Raw genomic sequence first — 21,971 nt, 5'->3', positions numbered from 1 at the left:
TTTTGAAGCACGTGGAAACCAAACAGTTCTGGGGCACCGTTGACTACTATAGTAGTCCTTTCCAACTATAGCAGTCAATGGTGCCCCAAACTTTCTTTTTTTTTTTCAAAGTTTCCAAAAATCTTTTGTGTAAAGTGTAAACAAATTTTTTACAGGTTTGATGCAACTCGAGGGTGAGTGAATGATGACAGAATTTTCATTTTTGGGTGAACTGTCCCTTTAAAATATTAAGACCTATAAAACATGAATTTAGTTTTTGCTGAGAACAAGCAAAAAAATGAAATCATGTTAAAAAAACGCATGTAAATGACAAGTAAACATGTATAGAACCAAAGGGACACTTGAGGTTTTTCTTTTCAATTTCTACTTCAGCTTCTGACTCTTTCGTGTCCTCTTTCATTTTGTTATTCTTGATCATGTGTCCCCTCCCACAGTCTGCCAGCACACGCTCGTATTCCCCCCACCTCTCTTTTATTGGTGCGATTCGATTTTCAGCTTTAGGCGTGGAGATAAAGTGTATTCACCATTTCTTTGATTAAAACTGTTTTGGTAAGGTTCAAGCTACATTTCAGTTAAAGCCCATTTCACTTGTGCTCTCCGATCTTTTTGAAGCCCACTGTTTATGCCTGTAAGCTGTCTCATGTCACACTATCTGAGATGCGTTTCCTCCACTCGACTCGTTTACTCAGACGACTGCATCTGTCTCAGTTCCAAAGCATCAGAACTAGGACACTACATGAATACCCCAAAGTTGCTTAAAAAACAGCTTCTTCAGATCAGCTTGAGTGATATTGAGAATAATACACTCCTCCATACTAGTTTCTCATGTGTATCCCCTTCCCTCCTCCCCACACCCCTTCTCTCTCTCTCTCTCATACACGCACGCTCTGTCCCCCATCTGTCTCTTCTCTCTGCTTCCACACACCCAGTCTGTGGATCTGTGGATCTCCTCCTGTGGGATACCGTCATAAGGCATCATGAGGGACCAGGCAGCACTGTCAGTTATCTGCCTGTCCCTGCTGGCTCACTGCTGGACGCACGTTTCTGGAGTGTCTGTAAACGGACTGACAGACCCGGATAAAGCAGACGGTGAGTCTGAGGTCAGAACCCCAGAGCGGCGTTCGGAGGACAACAAAGAAGCAGGTACGACTGAGGAAATGCTTTTAATGTTTACTGTTGTGTTAACCAAGTGCACGTTTTTATTCATTTGGGATTTGCATTTGAAGTTGGCACATAGTTAAGTCAATGACATCTCCAAGGAAAGCAGCAGCACCTGCGCTTGGAGAAGCACATCTGAGAATGACTATTCAGCTGGAAGAGGGAAAACTCCTTGTGCTTGAAGAAGGGATTGGATATTGATGGGAAAGAGGATTTAAGAGTTAATCACAGTACTGTTACCGAGGTTTTTCTGGGGATTGGAAAATATGGTTAATAGCGGGGTTTTCCGATTTAATAACACACTATTTCCCTCCTATGTGGACACCACTGAAATTGTTTGGGAATGAGAAAACCAGACACCTAATTCTAACATGGTTTCATTCCCCTGAAGACTACATTTTGCTTTTGCCCCTCACAAATGCCCCGCAGCTGGCGAACATGGCAAGTCATGTCTCTGGTGATGCCGAATTCTGGGGTTCATTCCAGTCAAACACATGAACTGATCGATTTGAAAGAATCTTGTCAATGTGCGTGAGGAAAGTTAAAGGGATAGTTCACCAAAAGATCAAACATCTGTCATCATTTATTCACCCTCATGACAGTCAGAATCGTATGACTCAACGACACTGGCCTCCATTGAGTTCCATTGTATGGACACAAAACCGCTGAGACATTTCTCAAAATATCTTCTTTTGTGTTTTGAACGACATGAGGGTGATTAAATGTTGACAGATGAGCAGAAATAACCTATTTTCAACCTGGTTAAAGAAAAGGAAGAATGAAATACCCGTGCCCTTGAAGTAACAGCAGTATTTTCAGTGTGAAGCTCCGGTAGATCAGACTTTAGCACCAGTGCTGTTAGTTCGGATGTGTTAGTACTCTCGGTCTGAATGCCAAGCTAAAATGGGCCAGATGTCGAAAACATCTTGATACATCGCAAAGCCAGACCTTCGACTAAACTGCAAAACCTCTGGTTCACATTGCAGCGTATTATATCCAACATCAGCTCTTTAGGCAGCAAGATGCCATCTGACTAACAGAGACCGTGTTTGGTTTTTATGTTGTGTTTAGGAGATTATGTAAAATACATCATAGCACAAAAATGCTAAAAAATCTAGCAATGACTCGACAGCCTTTGGAAATACTGTCGAAAACGTGTATAGACCATTTCTGCTCATCTAAATGTAAATGCAGACTATGCCATAGACATGAACTGATGTGGAAATCTAGTTGACCTGGTTCTCCTGTGATTACATTAGTTTTGTTTCTAGGTGGACTGATAATTGACCTTGTGTGCCCCAGACGTTTCGTAAAATCATCCAATCGGGTCAAAGCTTTCCCGGACTTTCCAGTTTTGTATGCATTTTGCATCAGACAGTTAGTGAGATGACTGTGGGCAGTTTCTGGGTAATGGAACCTAAAGGTCAGATATACAGTACGAGTCTTTTTCCTCAGAAAAGAAAAGAAAAAAGAATTTGAAAATGATTTAAGCTTTATGAACATTACAAGAAACTTACTAACATTATCATCTATCCTGTTTTGGTCAGAGCTGGCATGTTTGGTCATTGTGCTCGTATATAAGCTTAAATCAAATGTTGTCATTTTTGTTCTCTGTCTCTTATAAAATCAGCAAAATGCCTCCTGCATTGAAACTCCCTCTTTTCCCGAACAGTGCTGATTGACAGCTAAAGCTTAAGTAAACAGATAAAGTAAACGTTTGGCAGATTGCACTTGGTCTCCTGAGGATTGGTGTTGTGCTGTAGCTCTGTGTGGGGAATGATTTCACAGCAACAGGGAGGAATGTTGCTAAAATGTTTCCTAGGAGCGATGAAACTGCCCTGTTGAGACGGGACAGGATGAGCTTCAAGTGCCAGAACGTCTGTGTCTACTGTACATAGGACTATGGACTTTAGAATATAGGACAGTCTGTGTGTTTCTCTCTTTCTCTCTGTGTGTTTGTGTGTGTGTGTGTGTGTGTGTGTGTGTGTGTGTGTGTGTGTGTGTGTGTGTGTGTGTGTGTGTGTGTGTGTGTGTGTGTGTGTGTGTGTGTGTGTGCGTGTGTGTGTGTGTGTGTGTGTGTATACAACCGTGCAAAAAAATTTGAGACCATTCCAAATGTACATTCAATCAGCATGAATCAATGAATGCCATTCCAGTCCAGTGTCTGTCAAATCCTCAGGAGTGACAAAGTCATCCAACAGCAATGTGACTGACAGCATTTGACAGGTTATCAAATAAAAATACATTTTGAACTTTTCTTAAATACGTGCACAAATTAAGAGTTTGGTTCCAAAATGAGATCATTTTTCATATTTTTCAAAAATCATATTTTTTTTATTGTGCATTCCAATTAATATCAATCAAACTGCAGTTGGTTTGTTTTGATTTAATCCATAATAACTCAAAAAATACAGCTAACTATCACAATAAAACACAATAAAAACACGATGACATAATAAAAAACATAAATCTCATTTACAAAAAACAAACTCTTCAAATATTACTCTTGTATTGCTTCAATGTGAATATGAACTTGTTTTCTTTGCAGTATTTGAGGTCTGAAAAAAAATACAGAGCATCTTTTCTGTTATTTCACCTGTTTCTCTAGTTTTCTTTTTTTGCAAATACATGCAAATAGAAACAATATTTGTATTTTTTTATGTTTATTTTAAATTTTGGTAGAAATATTGTTGACAGAATAAAACAAAAATGATTTTTTATCTAAACACAGCAAAATCGGCAGTGTTAAAAAAGGTCAAATTAACTCTCACAGTGTATATATAATTTTGAGAGTGTGGATTATACATACACTTTGAGTGCCAATTTGACATTTTTAACACTGCAGATTTTGCTGTGTACCTATAAATAGTGAATTCAGAAAAACTGAAAATAATTTTGAAGTGGTCTCTTAATTTTTTCAGCGGCTGTATGTTACGAAGATTTAAAGTGTAGCTGTAAAAACATGCTGAAATACTATGTTAGGGTGAAGCATAATTGAAATATTAGGTACCAATGTTAAAAAATATGTGAACCACGTTTTAAATAGTCATTTGTTGTTATGTTTTTCTAGGCCAGCTGCAAGTAGAGGTCATTCCAGCCTATGCAGAGATTGAAGTCGGTCAGCGCAAAGCATTGTTGTGCAGAGGTGAGTTTGAAACTCATAGGTTAACCACAAAAAGTTAAAATAATTGATTTACTTATTTTCATTTATTGGTAAATTGTCCCTGTTAATAGCTGTCAATTCAAACATTTCTATTTCTTCCTGTTTCAGTTGTTGGAGATGCAGAGGAGATCGACTGGTTTTCTCCTGATGGTGGGAAGCTATTAGGAAACAATAAGAACCGCAGGGTGCACAAACATGGAAAATCACTATCCAGTATCATTGTTCGCAATGCCGATTTGGAGGATGCTGGGATATACAAATGTGTGGCGAGAAACAGAGACACAGAATCACAAGCCACAGCCAAGCTTGAAATTCTTTGTAAGTGTTTACATTAGTATTCTCAATGTATTTTTTAGATGTACTGTAATCGCAAATATTATGACAGGAACTGAAGTCTAGCCGGCGCTGGAAAGATTTATGGAACATTATGAGCTCAGTGTTTTAAACTAAAATACTATTCGATTTTCAGCATTATTATTTAAATAGTCAATATTTTACACTCTCAGTTACAGTAATGTTTTCGAGAATGTTATTCTTATAGTGATACTCCACCCAAAAATGAAAAGTTTTGTTCCAAACCTGTATAAATGTCTTTGTTCTGTTGACTTAAAGAAAGATATTTAGAAAAACGTTAGCAACCGAAAACTTACATTTCTGGGACATCATTGACTACCATAGTCGGAAAAATTAAAATGCTAGTCAAAAGTGTCCTAGAACAGTTTGCTTTCCTAAATTCTTCAAAATACAGAACACAAAAAGATACAATAAATTATACAATAATCTTTCCTACTATGTCAATGATGTCCCAGAAATGTCAGTTGCTAACATTTTTCCAAAAATCTTTCTTTATGTTCATCAGAACAAAGAAATTTACACATGGGTTTGGAACAACTAGAAGGTGAGTAAACGGTGACAGAATTTCCATTTTTGGGTGGACTATCCTTTAATGTGCTTTGTTTTCACACATTAAGCAAGTATACACATAAATGAATGGAAAACCATTGAATAAGTGAACAGTCTAGAACAGTATGTTGGAAATTTGGAGAGAATTTTAGCCAGACATCCTGGTCGACGTACTGTATTCCACTCTTGCTCTTTGTGTAGTCATGGTGGAGTCCAAGGTTTGGCTGATGTAGAAGTCTATGTCAGTTTTGCATTGGAACAAAACGGACTTAAAGGAACAGTTCACACGAAAAAAAATGTTTTTGTCTTTATTCACTCACCCTCGAGTTGTTCCAAATCTGTATAGAGTTCTTTGTTCTGTTGAACACAAACAAAGATATTTTGAAGAATGTAGGAAAGCAAACAGTTCTTTTTTTATTTTTGCGTGAACTGTCCCTTTTAGAAACCCAGAAATGGATGATTCATTCAGTTGGTGTGGTTGTTTCCCTAAACTGCCGATGAATATTTGCATTTTATCAGTTAAGCAGCTCTAATAAATAGAACATGGCAGGATGTTTGGAAAGACACGCTCTGTTTCCTGGATTCACAAGCTAATGAGAATACTTCTAAACATTTCTTTTGCTTTTTTGTTTGTATGTGTGCGTGTTTAAGCTGTGAAATACGGTTATGAGGGTGCATGACCTCATTTTGTGGTCTTTAAGACAGCCGTTACTGGGCCTGCTTTCAGGTACAAGTTATTAGACAGTCAAACTGTACTCCCCACTCTTGTAAATCATGTTAAACTGAGGATGAACTGCAGTAAAACGTCTTATAGTTTCAACCTTGTTTTCTTAAGATGGAATAAAATGCTCGCTGATAATCCTTGTGATATATTTAGTGAACGTTTCACTGCTGATTAGGCTCATTTATGTAATGCTTATACACTCTGAAACAGGGGCTTTCAAACTGTGAGCCACTAAAAGTCACTAGTCTAGTCTAGTGAATGAATAGTAATGACAATGGTTTTGATATTTTATATCATTAGGTAGTTTGGTTTTGCAATTTAACTTACATATTGAATAAAAGAAAGAAAAAACTAAGAATGAAAGAATGAAAAAACATTTGGAATAGATGCTCTGAAAATAATTTGGGTTGGTTTCGATCCATGGTTAGGTCAAACATGGACAAACCCCACCATTGGGTTAAATTAACCTTGAAAGTGTCCATGTTTGAGCCAACCATTGGTTGAAAACAACCCATCGTTTTTAGAGTACTTAAAGAGTACATAACTATGGATTTTTAAGGTCCTACTTTGGTTTATGGAGTGTCCAACAACAAGTTTATGTACATGAAGGTGTAAGAACACTATTATTTCGTTATAATAGGCAGTTATTCTTACCTTACTTCTTGACTGACTCTCAAATGATTCATTACGCAATTCATCTGTCTAATCCCCTCCTTTCTGCTATAGCCTAGTCTGATTGGTCAGATGGTCTAGTCTGCCTTGATTGGTCTACCGCGAATGAGGCTCACGAGCTACAGTGTTTGGGGGAGAAGAGTGAAGTTTTCGCGGGCAGTCCTAGCAAAACGTAGGCGGGGACTATATGTAGTGACGTATATCCTTGTCTGTTTTTGTATCGGACTAGGGACGACTCGTTTGCGTGATTCAGAGTCGACTCCCTTTTTTCCAAGCCAATAACTTTGTTATTCATTCACCTTCGGCTTTACAACTTGGCAGACTGCTTACTTTCAAACACGGCAACATTACACACTGCATGAAATGTCAATTTCATGATCTCTTGTTATGTACTCTTTAAATAAACGCACACACAATTTTTAAAGGCAGGTATACCGGTCACCTCAAACTCAAAAAGTGTTCGAAATCCAATGTGTTCACAACTTTTTAAGAGAAAAACCTATTGGTTCAGCTTGCAGTTTGACATTTTCAGGAAATCTTCACTAGTTTTTGTGTGAAATGTGCATGAGTCTCTGAGTTGACTGTGGGTGGTCTGTAGACACAACATGTGAGGCTCAAACTTACCACAGTATAACCTTCAACTATCCCTCACTTAACCTGTGATTATAGTCTCAGATTGGGGGATCAGACTACAGTCTCACTTACAGTACGCTAAAATTCATAATATCTTTCTATCCATTTTCCGTTATCTGTCCCTTAAGTAAAGAGAATACGTAGAGAATCGGAGAGAGAGGGTAGAGGGAAAAGACAGAAAGAGCCAAAGCCCACCAAGAAACCCAAAGCTCCCAAGCCCACCAAGAAACCCAAGGGTGAGAAGAAGCCCAAGGGAGAGAAGGGAGGGAAGAAGAAAGGCAAGAAGGAGGAGATCACCACCACCACTACCACAACCACCACTACTGTGGCACCCACAACCACTCAACCACCCATTGACTATGATGACTTTTATGATCCTGAGGCTGACCAATACTGGGATGAAGGTTGGAAAACCTTTCATTGACACCAAACCTTCTCTTTTAGTACAATACTTCTGTATTTGATCTCGAATAAGATCATTTTTCAGTTACGATCACTCCTTGATGTCCATAGTATATACTGAGACAACGACGGCTATAACCACTCAGCCCCCAACAGAGAAATCCCCAGAATTCCCAACAGATTTTCCTCCTGACACAGATGATTACCCTCAACCTTATCCTGACTCAGGTGAGCTTAATATCTGGTCTAATAAATAACATTTACATGATTATTCTTAACAAATATGGCCACCACTGCATTGCCTGTTTTAGAAGACGATGACTATTGGAAGGTGGATGAGCCTGTACCTACAACCCCTGGGACTACTGGTCACCATGACAATGATGACTACTGGGACGCCAGATGTAAGAATTCTCAACTCAACTTTATTTATATAGCGCTTTTTACTATTTTCATTGTTACAAAGCAGCTGTACATGAGACATATTGACTATAAGCAAAACAATTAAAGTTGTACCTTCAAAAACAAGAAAAAGTTGAAAACACAGAAGACAGACATACCCACATACAAAACACTCCACACACACAATATGCACACGTACTAACACACATAGACAAAGAGACACACACACACACACACGGATGCGCACGCACACACACACACACGTACGCACACACACACACACACGCTCAGTGAGAGCACACATTTAAGATAAAGGAGAGAATTCTATTATGGTTCATTTATTATTTTAAAATTGATCAAGATGTTACAACGGTACAATCAGTTTGCATTTGCCCATATACAGTGGACAAAGATAAAGTAGCTGAAACAAAGTAAATGTGTCCTGGGTCTAATGAGAAACGCAACTGGAAACAGACCAATCTTTAACCAAACCATCTAGTGAATGTTAAGACCACATTATCTAATGTCTATTCAATGCTCTTATCTATAATATTTGAGGTTTTAAACTCACAGGAAGTTGAATCATAATTTGAATGGGAATGACGGGAGCGAAGTATTTTTTTCATCCTTGTCCACAAAATCAAAATGAAAATTTCTCAGCAAATTGACATATCGACCATGTATTATTCTTATTTTTTGTTATTTGACTTACAGACCTTGTTTTGAAACAACCTACATACTTTAGATTTGAATCCCTTTCTTTTGTAATACTTCTTTTGTCAACAGATGAAGTAGCAGAAAACCTTCCTTTCCCTGATGGTAAAGAGATCAGCTCAACTGATGAAAACTGGCAACACAGTACCACAGGTAAGGCCAGATATGCAGAAAGTATTAAATGAATCAAATCATTTATCTATGAAAAGTCCTTTTATTTCTCTGTTGTTTTACTACCAAGGCAGATTTTTACTGTCATTTGTAATTGTTAATATAGTTCAAAAGCAGAAGTCAAAATGCACGGTGGTTTATTATTTAATTTGAACTTTCTTCACATCTCAGACTTGTTTTATTTGTATATTTGTCATTACAAAGGAGTGAATTTAAACACCCTGTGAATTGATGTTAACCAAATCGAATAAAACGTTTTAACATGATATACACCCACCTCATGAAAGATGCTGTTTTACATAAAACCCAAAATGTCTAGTGTGGTTGTTGTAAAGAACAGCAGTTCAACAGCTCGACAGACAATTAGCAAACACTTCATGAGTCATTAAACTGTACTCTCAGTGATACAGATTCATCTAAAAGACTCTGTATTAAAGTACCAACAGCCTTAAAGGAACAGTACCCAAAAATAAACATTTTGTTCCAACCCAGTGGGAAAAACGTCTATTTATAGGTATAATAAAGGCCTAACTTTAGTCTGTTTCAAAGCTATTGTATGGAACTTGAATGGATTGATTGTTTACTGCATAACACTTAAAATCACTTTGTTGTATGACGCATAATAAAATAAAGATACTTCACAATAAAGATGCTTTACAATGCCATAAAAGAGCCATTTTTGGCTGCATTGTCCATAAAATCTTTACTTTAATATCCACAGAAACTTATAATGTTCTTATGTGAACCTCTTAACGAATGGTTCCTTGGGGTGTCGAAAATGGTTTTTCCATGACATCACCTGTAGCACCTTTTTAAGAGTGTCATTTTTGGGAGACTTGAATAATCCAACATTTATTCATTATTCATGTGTTTTCTTGTGTCACAGCGGAGCCCACCGTCCCTCTATTTGAGAACAACTGGTATGAAGAATATGAATATGGACATGGTACAGTACTGTATAACTTTCTTTATTCCTTCATTATGAATATAGAACAATACAGCAGTATACTGTACATTGAGAAAGCATGTCAGAATGAGAATATAAACCGAGAAACCTGCTATTTCACCCCTGAGCTAAACCGTTTTAGACACATGGGGTGCCATTTTAGCTCAAGCTGATCATTTCAAATGCAGTAAAATCTGGTAGCTCGAACATACCGTCACAGATTCGCTTAATAGGACTAGGTGTTATAATCCCACTATTTCAGCACAGTTGAATTGCCCAATAGGATGCCTTATGCAGGGGGAAGCAGCACAGTGTGTTTGGAGGATCATTAGTTATAGAGATACATAGCATACTTACCTTTCCTTGCCATTATCAGAGAGACATCTCATGAGTTGTGTGTCCCAATTTCATCACATTATCCTGAGTGAAAGATGCCTTTTGGTGCAGATAATGCCATTTGTATGGTTCCCATCAATTCGACACATCGTCAGTTGTGCACATTAGCCTCATTGGGTGTTTCGGCCCTTTATCACAAGACACCGTCAGCCAAGGGAGGCCCACCGCAGGTTGATCAGACCTGGGTGTGTGTCGCATTGCTACAAGGTCATCTGACAGAAGCAGTGGGCAGCTATCACTGCAGCTCATGGAAATACATCCTTACAAAAGACAATAGAGCAGATCAATTCACAGTTGTGTCTTGTTTGTGTGTTCCTTCCGAAGTATTTCAACCAAACCTGACATTTAGAGAAAAACCCATGCTATTTAGTTTTCATAGAAAACATATTATATATATATATATATATATATATATATACACATATATATATATGCTTATAATTTGCGTTTTCAAATTCAATACAAAATTTTCATTAATAATCAAATGATGATGCATGACGAAATTTCTAAGTTAATATTTTGGCATTTGGTGCCCCTTTTTCCTTAATGTCATGAACTATTTTTTAGACAAAAACAAAAATCTGACTTTTGCTACAAAACATGTAACATGGTGAACATTGAGAATGTATTTTTTATTAGCGACCTAGAAATAGACAATCTGGACAATCTCAGCTTTCCAATGTGCTCTTTCAGACATTCTGGACATGTGTGTATAATCTGTAACATTAAAGGGGTCATATGACACGGTTAAAACAAATATGAACATTTGTTTTAGATGTAATGCAATGTGTATATACGATTTAAGGTTCAAAAACGCTGTATTTTCCACATAACGTGCATGTTTGTATCTCCTCTTTGCTCCGCCTCTCTGAAACACGCAGATTTTTAACAAAGCTCATCGCTCTGAAAAGCGAGGTCTGCTATGATTGGCCAGTTCACCAGTGCATAGTGATTGGTGGAATACTGCAAGCGTGTGACGGAAATGTAACGCCTCTTACCATATTTGGAACATCAGGTTCCAAAGCATTTGTACTGACAGGTACGCCCACCTCACTTGCGTATACATTTGGGCGGTCTTAGTCAAATCATACCACAAACTGACGTAGATTTGTGGGGGTGTGGCTACACGAGGCGTTTCAGGCAGGTCTGGGTGAGCATTTGCTTTTAGATAGAATGCATCTTTTGTTCCCACACTTTCATTTGTGTAATTTTACGTGTCTAATACATGCATGGGCAATAACACACCAAAGACACAGAAAAACACGTGTTCGCACCATATGACTCCTTTAAATGTCATTGTGTGCTCTCACTTGCACTATTGGTTTTAATTTTACCAACAGAAAAGAAGCTGGAAGAGGAGAAAGAGAGAATAGAACAAGAGGAAAGAGAAAGAGCGAGAATAGAGAAGGAGGAGAGAGGTACAGTGTGTTTCTGCCTGTTTTTTTAGTTTATGTCATTATTTTTGAATGTTGGCTATAGATGAGCTGAACTAAAAAAAACTTTGTTATTGAGTTTTATTACACGGCTCGTTGGAATGCTTGATTCTGATAGGCCAGTCGTGACATTTGCAGGTTTGTTATTCCCAGATAACAACCTCTCAAAACTAATAACACACGGTAACCCGTACGCAGCAAATCATTTTGACAGGTTTTTTTGACCAATGAAATATAAATATGTCTTTTAATAACATAAATGACATTATATTTACAAATGATTCAACCAGATTGCCTGTTCGTGGCATTTGAACGTCATTTCTTACCTTAAAAAGGAAAGTAAATGGCTATTCCTCGTGGAAGGTATGCATTCGGTAAAAATGAGCTAATAAAATATTTCAAATTCACATTTCATGTCAAGTTTTTTCTCATGTGCCAAGTAGCCGTGTAATAAGCGGGATAATGTACACGCAGCCAGCTGTTATCTCGAAATTTCTGCGATAACAACCGGCCGCCTGTACATTATCCCTTACATAAAACCAATGCATTTGCTTGACTAACATTGGCACAGTCCTACAAATGTAATCTCCCCTGCAGGTCTTTCTAACATTCCATGTACGAATTCTGTAACACAAATGTTGTTCAATACCTCTGACAGTTTTGAATAACAGAGTTATAAAATGTGTTTGTCTTCCTGTTTTGACTTGGAGTCAATTCTTTCTTCAGTTCAGTTGCATTTAATGACCACTTATTAAAAGCTGCAATCTCTGACCCCGTTCCCATAAACCACAGCAAACAGATTTCTTTATGTCTTGTTTATAATTGGCAGAACAAAATCCTTTGCGCTTATCTAAGTGGGACAGAGAACCAGAACTGTTTTGATAAACAGGATTTTGTGTAACGGGACAGATCCCAAAAATGAGATTCAAGGAACGTTTCAGGATCAACAAAACTTTTAATGTTCTTTTACTACATGCTGACTTTAGGCTAATGCATTGTAACACATTTAAAGGCAGAAATGTGGAGGTCCCATTTGTGTAAAATGACTTAAATTAAATGTTTTGTGGGTTCCAAATGAAATTGTCATTCTAGTTGTGTATTTTCTGTCATGTAGGCTACACCATGACAAGATTGCTTGGCGAATGTATAGCAAGCTGTTATCTTGCAATAACAGTACTTTGACTGGCTAATATTCAGTTTGTATTGAATTCTCCCTCATCTGGTTTATAAAGATCTGTCTCCAGCCTTCCAAAACGAAACGTTAGCCAGACGTTTAGAAAGAATCCAAGTTTTAAGAAATCTGATATCGAGTTTATGTGCATGTTTCGCCTCAAATGTTCTTATCGTGCTTTTTTCCATGAATAACTCAATAATCACGACTTGCAGGATATAAATGTTGAGTATGAATGTGCAAGTTTTCTCCTCAGAAAGAGAACCCAAATGGAATGAAGAAGAGGAAGAAGAGGAAATCAGGAGAAAAAGACCTCCACCACGTGTGTACAAAGAGCCCAAGAGTGAGTGGTGTTCAGTTACTGTTTTCTTACAGTATTTATAACGTAGGATACATTTTTTTCACCATCGCATTTCTCCGTACAAGCGCAGTTCAGTCTGTTGTCGTGTTTGATATTTAAAGTATTCTGATCATTTGAAAAAATAGAGAGATTTTATGTCATACTTAGTCCTAAGAAACTTATGAAACAGTACTTATGTAACCGAATAGTTCAGTTCTGGCTGCAGATCAGCCCAATACGTACAATATTTTGATGAAGCATTCTTAGTTTAAGTTAAATCGAATGAGACCGTATATGCATTTCTGTATTTGAGGATTTTAGCTGTTTTTAAATAATTGAAGGTGCTGAACCCGAGCAAATCCACGCTCCGATTCCACAGCTGGAGAAAACGTGTTCTCCTTATGAAACAGATGCATGAATGTGGTCGTCTTCATGCACATTATTCTGAACCAAGACAAGCCGTAAAAAAACAGTTAAGAGTGTAAAAATACAGGCCGTTCCTGTATTAGGCTAGCATGCTGACAAAATGCCAGAAAATGTAATATATTTTATGAAAACATTGACATTTTGACATGATGAATTATATAACCAAAGACATAAGAGTAGAACTATTGAAACTGAAGATATTTTAATAGGAATTTAATATATATTGTTTTTGACAGTAACCAGATTTTCTTTATCACCACTTGACAGAAAAGCTCAAAGCTGAAGGGTATCATTTTCCTAACATTCAAATATTTTATTTTAATATTTTAATAGCTTATTGTTGGAATACAACTACTTTAAGTAAGTCAGTTAAACATAGTCTACGAAGAAAGCTTTGAGCATCTTGACCAGTTCACGTTAATCCAGAAAACAGCAATAAACACTTTTTAAGTTGCAAAATAATTGCAAGTCCCCGTGAACCGGAAGTTTTGCAATCGTTTTTACTTCTGTAATTTGATGCGTTTCAGAGTGAAATGGAATTTTGAATGAGAAAAATAGTGGGTGTGGCACACATTGATAAACTGTTTACAATAAACACTGCAGTATTTCATGAAAAAATAGGCATTGTCATTTTTTATTTCATTGGGACTTTAACATTTTAAGTTAGCAAAATAATTCAAACCAATTTACAGCAGTTTAGTTAATTATCACGTATTGGCAAGCTGAACAGTTAAAAACAAAACTAGGTCTCATTCATTTCTGTATATAGTAAATATTTGTCATGCCTCCGTCAGTATGTCCACCTCTGGGGATGGAGTCTCATCGTATAGACAATGACCAGCTGTTGACTTCCTCTGTTCATCATCATCGCTATGGGCCAAACAGGGCCCGTCTTAATACTCAGGTACATCCATGAATTGTGCTGAATTCACTGCAAATGAATGAAAGTAAAAACATTGTTTACCTGTAAATCTAACAGGCGTCTGGAGATGAAGATGATATGAATGGTGGGGCGTGGTGTGCTAACCCTGAAGAGAAGCTCCATTGGATTGAACTGGACGCTCGTACGCTGACCGAGTTCACTGGGGTCATCACACAGGGACGGGATGACCCCATCGAGTAAGAACAGTGGTCAACACTAGATACTTTTAATTCAAGGTTAAATTTGTGTTTAAAAAGTGATTCTCTAACAGTTCAAAGTATATTGGACAACGATATGTGTGGCATTTTATTGGAGGAATTGGTACACCGTTCTTAACATTGTCTTCATTGTTTTGATGTTTCAGGAGTGACTATGTGTCTTCATATCATGTGGCCTTCAGTAATGACAGCAGAGAGTGGACTGTTCTTCATGATGGATATGCTGAATGGGTTGGTTGCCAGTTTCACAGCCAAAAGGCCTCTTAATAGAAAACTTAAAGAGTACATAACTAGGGATTTTTAAGGTCCTACTTTGGTTTATGGAGTGTCCAACAACAAGTTTATGTACTGAGAAGGTGTAAAAACGATTATTTCGTAATAATATGTAATTATTCTTACCTTACTTCTTGATTGATTCTCAAATGGTTCGTTGCGCGATTCATCTGTCTAATCCCCTCCTTTCCACTAGCCTAGTCTGATGTGATTGGTCAGATGGTCTAGTCTGCTCTGATTGGTCTACCGCGAATGAGGCTCACGAGCTACAGTGTTTGGGGGAGAAGAGTGAAGTCTTCGCGGGCAGTCCTAGCAAAACGTAGGCGGGGACTATATGTAGTGACGTACATCTGCGGCGGTTCGTGAATCGGACTAGATAACTTTGTTATTCATTCGCCTTCAGATTTACAACTTGGCAGACTGCTTACTTTCAAACACGGCAACATTACACACTGCATGAAATGTAATTTTTTGTAAAAATCTCACGTTATGTACTCTTTAAATATTACTACACCACTTTTAACATAATATACTGTACATACACAATAACAGATTTTTTCTCTTTTCTTGCCTATATGTTCAGTTGTTCTTTGGTAACACAGATAAAAGCACCCCAGTGTTGTCTCAGTTTATGGAGCCGGAAGTGGCTCGCTACATCCGCATCTTGCCCCAGAGCTGGAACGGCACCATGTGTATGAGAATGGAGGTTTTGGGATGCCCAGTGCCAGGTGAGAGACACAGGACCTGCAATAACACTCAAACAATGTTTGATCTTGGCAATAGTCAAACAACAGAGAGCAAGGATTTTGAAAAAGTTTCTTAGTACACTAGTTTACAGGTATCCTTAAGGCTGATATATTAAAGCCAAAAATCTTTAGCTAATTTTGATCATTTGATATTTTTTTGGTGGCATGCCTGTTGTATTTTAATATTTGCTCTACACTCAGATTCTCTCAACCAACACCAGAGTCAGAATGAGGTGACAGCCCGAGATGACCTGGACTATAAATATCACAATTACCTCGACATGGAGAAGGTAAGGATAGATGCCTGGAATGTAACCAGTTAATACAGCAGGGAATATAATGACATAAAAGAATAAAGTGGATTTTTACATATTCTTAAATATATATATTTATACAGCCACAGAAAAATGAAGAGACCATTCCAATGTTTCATTTCAAATCAGCATTTCTATATTGTCATTCCAGTCCAGTGTTTGTTGAATTTCATTAAAATCAAACCTCAGTAGTGACAAAGTCATCCAACAGCAAGGTGAAAGACTGACAGCAGGACAAAACGCATGAAAACTGTGATAAAAATCCAGGTTATCACATTTCATTTTTTTAACTTTTCCTAAATACATGTACAAATATAACTATTTTATTGCTTAAAAGTGAAAATGAACTTTTTTGCAGTATTTGAGGTCTGAAAAATACAGAGCATCTTTTCTGTTATTATGATTATTATGTTATTATTATTATCAGTTATTCTGTTTCTCCAGTTTTCATTTTCTGCAAATAAATGCAAAAAGAAACAAAATATTATAACAAAATAACAGAAATATTTTTATTTGAAATTTAGGAGAAATATTGTTAGTAGTTCACAAAATGAAACAAAAATAATCATTTTACCTAAACACATACCTCCGAACCGAATATTCAGAAAAACTGAAAATAATTTTAAAATGGTCTCTAAAATGTTTTTTTGTTTTTTTTGCGGTTGTATATGTTGTGCTTGCCCATGCAAAAAACCCCACAATGGTGCAAGACTAAAAGTTTTCAAACCTGTGATGTGCTAAGAAACCATTTAAAAGCCACGGTTATGGTGGTTGCCAGGCCGTTGCTACAGCGTGTGGTCACGAAAGGTGTTTTAAGTATTTTAGCACATTGAACATTTGTTCTTGTTTTCACAGCTGATGAAATCTGTCTCTGATGAGTGTCCCAACATCACCAGATTCTACAGTCTGGGCAAGAGCTTTAAAGGTCGAGAGATATACGCTTTGGAGATTACTGATAACCCTGGGACACATGAAACAGGTGAAGAACATCAGAACAGGGTTTCGAGACAGTATTATTATACCACTATAATTATATTACAGACACATCTGATCATTACGGCACTTTTAACCATATTACAGTTAAAAAATACGTAATATAACCAAGAATGAGAAACAACAAAGTATGTGAGCGTGTTCATTTTCCATTTGATGTTTAATACAAAGATTAACATCTTCCCTCAGGAGAGCCAGAGTTTAGATACACAGCAGGTTTTCATGGAAATGAGGCTCTGGGGCGAGAGCTTCTCCTGATGCTCATGCAGTTCCTCTGCCGAGAGTATAAAGACGGCAACCCTCGAGTGCGCCACCTGGTGGATGAGACCAGAATTCATCTGGTGCCCTCAGTCAATCCTGATGGCCATGAGAAAGCTTTTGACAAGGTGTGTGACGCATTTATACGAAGCTTACAAGCGAAAATAAAGTCTACACCGGCACAAAAACACAAATAATACATTTTTATATTTCCCGATTCCCGAATATGCAACTTGCTGGTATATTTCATCTTTTACTGCGTTCCGCAGGGCTCCGAGTTGGGCAGCTGGACATTAGGCCACTGGACCGATGATGGCCATGACATCTTCCAGAACTTTCCCGACCTAAATAACATCCTCTGGGATGCGGAGGACGCCGGCATGGTGCCCAAACTGACACCAAACCACCATGTGCCCATCCCTGAGGGTTATCTCTCAGGCAATGGCTCGGTACGTAAACCGTTGACCAATCAGATTAGAGGAGCAAAACACTTTCATGAAATTCTTTGTGTACTGTGTCTTCATCAGGTTGCGGTAGAGACTCTTGCCCTCATCACCTGGATGGAGGCCCATCCGTTCGTGCTCGGTGCCAACCTGCAGGGTGGCGAGAGACTGGTGACGTACCCCTTCGACATGCGCCGCCTGACCAAGGAGTCTGAGGAGAAAGAGAAACGGCTGAGCTCTAGAGCACATCGACGGAAGCGACAGTACGAGGAGGAGGAAGAAGAACCCAACCCGTACCTTCACATTGGATATCATCAGGAGAGCTACGGCAGCCCCCAGGAAAGCAACCCCTATCACCAGGAGACCTATGGGTACCATCAAGAAAACTATGGGTACCACCATGAGAATCAGGGCTATTTCGAGGAGAACCAAGGATACCGCGAGGAGAACCGAGGATACCGCGAGGAGAACCGAGGATACCGCGAGGAGAACCGAGGATATCGTGAGGAGAATCAAGGCTACCGTGAGGAGAATCAAGGCTACCGTGAGGAGAATCAAGGATATCGTGAGGAGAATCAAGGATATTATGAGGAGAATCGGGGGTATGAACGTTCAGAGGGACATCATGAGGGGTATCAAGAAGGATACCCAGAAGGCTACAGGGAAGGGTATGGAGAAGGTGAAGCAGAGGAGGAGATCAGGGTCACTGAGGACCAGTCTTTATTCCGCTGGTTGGCCATATCTTACGCCTCCACTCACCGGACCATGACTCACACCCATCAGGGAGGTTGCCATAGTGATGACCCAACGGGTGGCATGGGCATTGTCAACCGTGCCAAGTGGAAGCCCATCCCTGGAAGTGAGCATTACTTCTATTTCTTGAATTCAAATCAGATTTTTCACTTTTTTGTGATTTTTAATAACTGTTTTTGTCTCTTCACAGGTATGAATGATTTCAGCTACCTTCACACTAACTCTTTCGAGCTGTCTGTTTTTCTGGGCTGTGATAAGTTTCCACATCAGAGCGAGCTTTTTAGAGAGTGGGAGCATAACAGAGAAGCTCTGCTGACCTTCATGTCTCAGGTGAGATGCTTAGATCTATATTATGAACAGGACTGGAAAACAGTAAGAAGTAAGATGTCTGAACAGAACAGATTCTTTTTCGTCTTTGATACTCCAGAATGCAGCTATTTGTTAGCATTCCCATTCATCTCAATGACAGGTTTTGGGCTGACACTGTGATTTGAAGTCTTAAATCTTGGCTCATTGATGTTTTTCAACCAGTCAGCTAAGTCATACACTGTAAAATGTGCTCGGTAATTTCAACCCCGTGTTGGGTCAAGAAGGGACGAACCCAACCATTGGTTTATAAATTAGCATATTCTGGGTTGTTTCCGTCCAAAATGCCGGGTGGTTGGGTCAAATATGAACATTTTCGGGGTTCATTTAACCCAACAGTTGTGTTTGTCCTTATTTTTAGGGTGTAAATGTTATATGATGATGTTAAAGGTATAGTTCACCCAAAAATTTACATTTTGTCATCATTTGCTTACCCTCCAGTTGTTTCAAACCTGTATACATTTCTTTGTTGTGCTGAACACAAATGAAGATATTGTAATGAACGTTTGTAACTAATCCGTTTTGGGTCACCATTGACTCCGATGGTAGTCTTTTGTCATTTTTGGGTGAACTATTCCTTTAATGCATTTAGTCATCAATAGTCAATAGTCATCACTGGACATTGGGATGGAGGCTTTGGTGTGAGATGACACACCTGTGCTTAACATTTAAGTTTGATGTTTTCTCAGGTGCATCGAGGAATTAAAGGTGTTGTGAGAGATAAAGAGGGGAATCCTATTGTCAACGCCACCGTGTCTGTGGAGGAAGTCAATCATGATGTCAGGACAGGTGAGGTGTTTCTGTAGGACTTGAGCAGTGGTTCGTAAACTTTTTCGATGTAAGGCCCCTTTTGTGTAGGGTACATCGCTTTGCGCTCCCCAAATAAGTACTTATAATATTAAACGTAGAATTTTTATTGAACCAAAAACATATTCAGTCATACAATACTGCAACATCAATTAATTTGGTTGGTGGTCTTATTTTTCTAATGTTTAATTGCACAAAATTTATGATACATTTCTATATTTCATAAAATGCCACAGTTTGAGAACCATTGGACTAGAGAACCACTATAAAGTTGAAAGGACAGTTTTAACTATTTGTAGGGCAGACTTTCTGCAAAAATAAAAAATTTTGAGTGTCAAAATGATGGTCAACTTGATGGTACCACTATCCGGTGAAAACATTATAGTGAAGCTGACAAAGCCAAGGTTTGTTTCATGCAAGTGAATTTTCTACTTGTCTTTAGATTTCATAAAAAACACATAATTTATAAAATTAAAAACATTCATAGATTTGACCTAGTAAACAATTTAAACTAGTCGTGATGTCTGCCATGTCTACAGCTCTACTGTAATGCACAAAAAAGCAATACGAAACAATGAAGGTGTAAATAAATGAAACGCATCGTGTCTTTTACACTTTTAGGTGAATCTGGTGACTACTGGCGACTTCTGAACCCCGGCGAGTATCGTGTGACGGCCAGAGCCGAAGGCTATTCTCCCTCCACCCGTCTGTGCGTGGTAGGGTACGAGGCAGGTGCGACCCTGTGCAACTTCGATCTCAGCAAGTCAAACTGGGACCGCATCAAACAAATTATGGCTCTCCACGGCAACAGGCCCATCCGGTTGCTAAGCAATGGCAAAAGGGGAGGAGTAAGTTACAGCGGTAATTCCGGTGTCAACATGAACCGGGCGCGTCTACGGCGGTTACGGCTGCTCAGACTCCGTCGCCTACGGCAACAGAGGCTGCTGGCTGCCAGAACTACGCCACCCACCACTACTGTGATCACCACGACCACAGTTCCACCAACCACAGAGAGTACCACACCCTGGTTTGATCCCTTGGCTCTTGAAGAAATCCTGGAGGGGAACACAACCGAGCCGGAAGAGATTGATTTCACAGACGCACTGGAATACAACTACAATTACAACATAGACGATTATTAAAACCAAGCGACAGATCAAGAATTCTATCCAAAGATTGATTGGTTTGGAACAGTATGGTATGCAGTCAGCCAAAGTTGCCATAATTTCAGCCTTATGTCAGAAAGATTTCGGTGACTGTGAAGACATGTGGAAAACGTTGGTGTATATAAAACCAGAGAATTGTGGGAAGTGAAGCATAACTGGAACAGGCACTTTTGAAATGACACATAAGCATTTTATCTCATGAGATGAAAGTAAATAACGATTACGAAAACATGTCAAATGTGACAAAGCTCTAAGTAACAAACAATCAATCACTCGTCGTTCTCATAGTTACACGTCTATATTATACTACTAAAAAGTAATGAAGATTTCACATACGACCACACCCACTGAATGAAAATGGAAGTGATGTTACAAAATGGACTTTATTAACCTATCTTTTCCACATATAAGCAACCAATGTGTATTAAAGGCAACCGGTGTTAGTTGAAGACTACAGGGTCGACATTGGTCTCCAGCAGGATCAATGGCCTGAGATACAGGACGCTTCCTTTTCAGTTAATAAAGTCTTGTTTACATATTCACATGTGTCCTGCCTGGTTTACTCTGGCTAGCTCTGGTGTGTTGGTACACCGGAGACCATATCCAGCTGATACGTGATCATTTGGCTATCGTCCTGCTGTCCTTCTAAAACGTTGATTTTCATTTTTTGCCATGAATCATTATTATTAATCAGCCTTTTTGTTTAACTAATTTGACAACACAGTGTGTAATCATTTAAAAAGTATTGATCAATTTCCTGAAAAACAGCGAATCTGGAGATCCGAGGTTTTGGAAGGACAGCGGGGATTTATTTGTTTGTGCCTTTTCTAAGCATACAATGCTCAATGTGCATTAAAAAGCTAAAGTTACTTTATAGTATATCCACTGTTGTCCATAAGCAGGGCTCGATATGAGGGAGAATGCAATAGGATTTCATCCCTCTTGTTAAAGACATCCCTCGCCACCCTTTTGGAAGAACTAATGTGGTAGAGATCCCAGGAATTTCAATACATTTGGTGTTGTGTTTCACCTGTAAGTGATGATGTTCATTTTCACCT

At 38.5% G+C, this 21,971-nt stretch overlaps 1 protein-coding gene across 2 annotated transcripts; it reads left to right on the top strand.

Moving 5' to 3' along the window:
- Nucleotides 1-883: 883 nt before the first annotated feature.
- On the top strand, nt 884-21,455 carry aebp1b (AE binding protein 1b). Of its 2 annotated transcripts, none has more exons than XM_057355955.1 (22): nt 884-1,143; nt 4,229-4,303; nt 4,430-4,639; nt 7,382-7,657; nt 7,767-7,883; nt 7,967-8,059; nt 8,844-8,924; nt 9,829-9,888; nt 11,625-11,702; nt 13,133-13,231; nt 14,449-14,558; nt 14,634-14,773; nt 14,941-15,025; nt 15,651-15,795; nt 16,015-16,103; nt 16,983-17,106; nt 17,310-17,506; nt 17,648-17,827; nt 17,906-18,680; nt 18,765-18,904; nt 19,630-19,729; nt 20,369-21,455. In XM_057355955.1, exons 1-22 carry the CDS (start codon nt 978-980, stop codon nt 20,887-20,889), a joined length of 3,861 nt encoding a protein of 1,286 aa, XP_057211938.1. In that variant the 5' UTR covers nt 884-977; the 3' UTR covers nt 20,890-21,455. The 2 variants fall into 2 exon arrangements, with proteins under 2 accessions (XP_057211938.1, XP_057211939.1); XM_057355956.1 differs by having other exon boundaries at nt 886-1,143; nt 13,145-13,231.
- The last annotated feature ends 516 nt before the right edge of the window (nt 21,456-21,971 follow it).

This window comes from Triplophysa rosa, linkage group LG17, assembly GCF_024868665.1.
Source record: "Triplophysa rosa linkage group LG17, Trosa_1v2, whole genome shotgun sequence".
NCBI classification, from domain to species: Eukaryota; Metazoa; Chordata; class Actinopteri; order Cypriniformes; family Nemacheilidae; genus Triplophysa; species Triplophysa rosa.
Note: the sequence above shows the minus strand (reverse complement) of the source record. Positions and strands in the feature narration are given on the sequence as shown.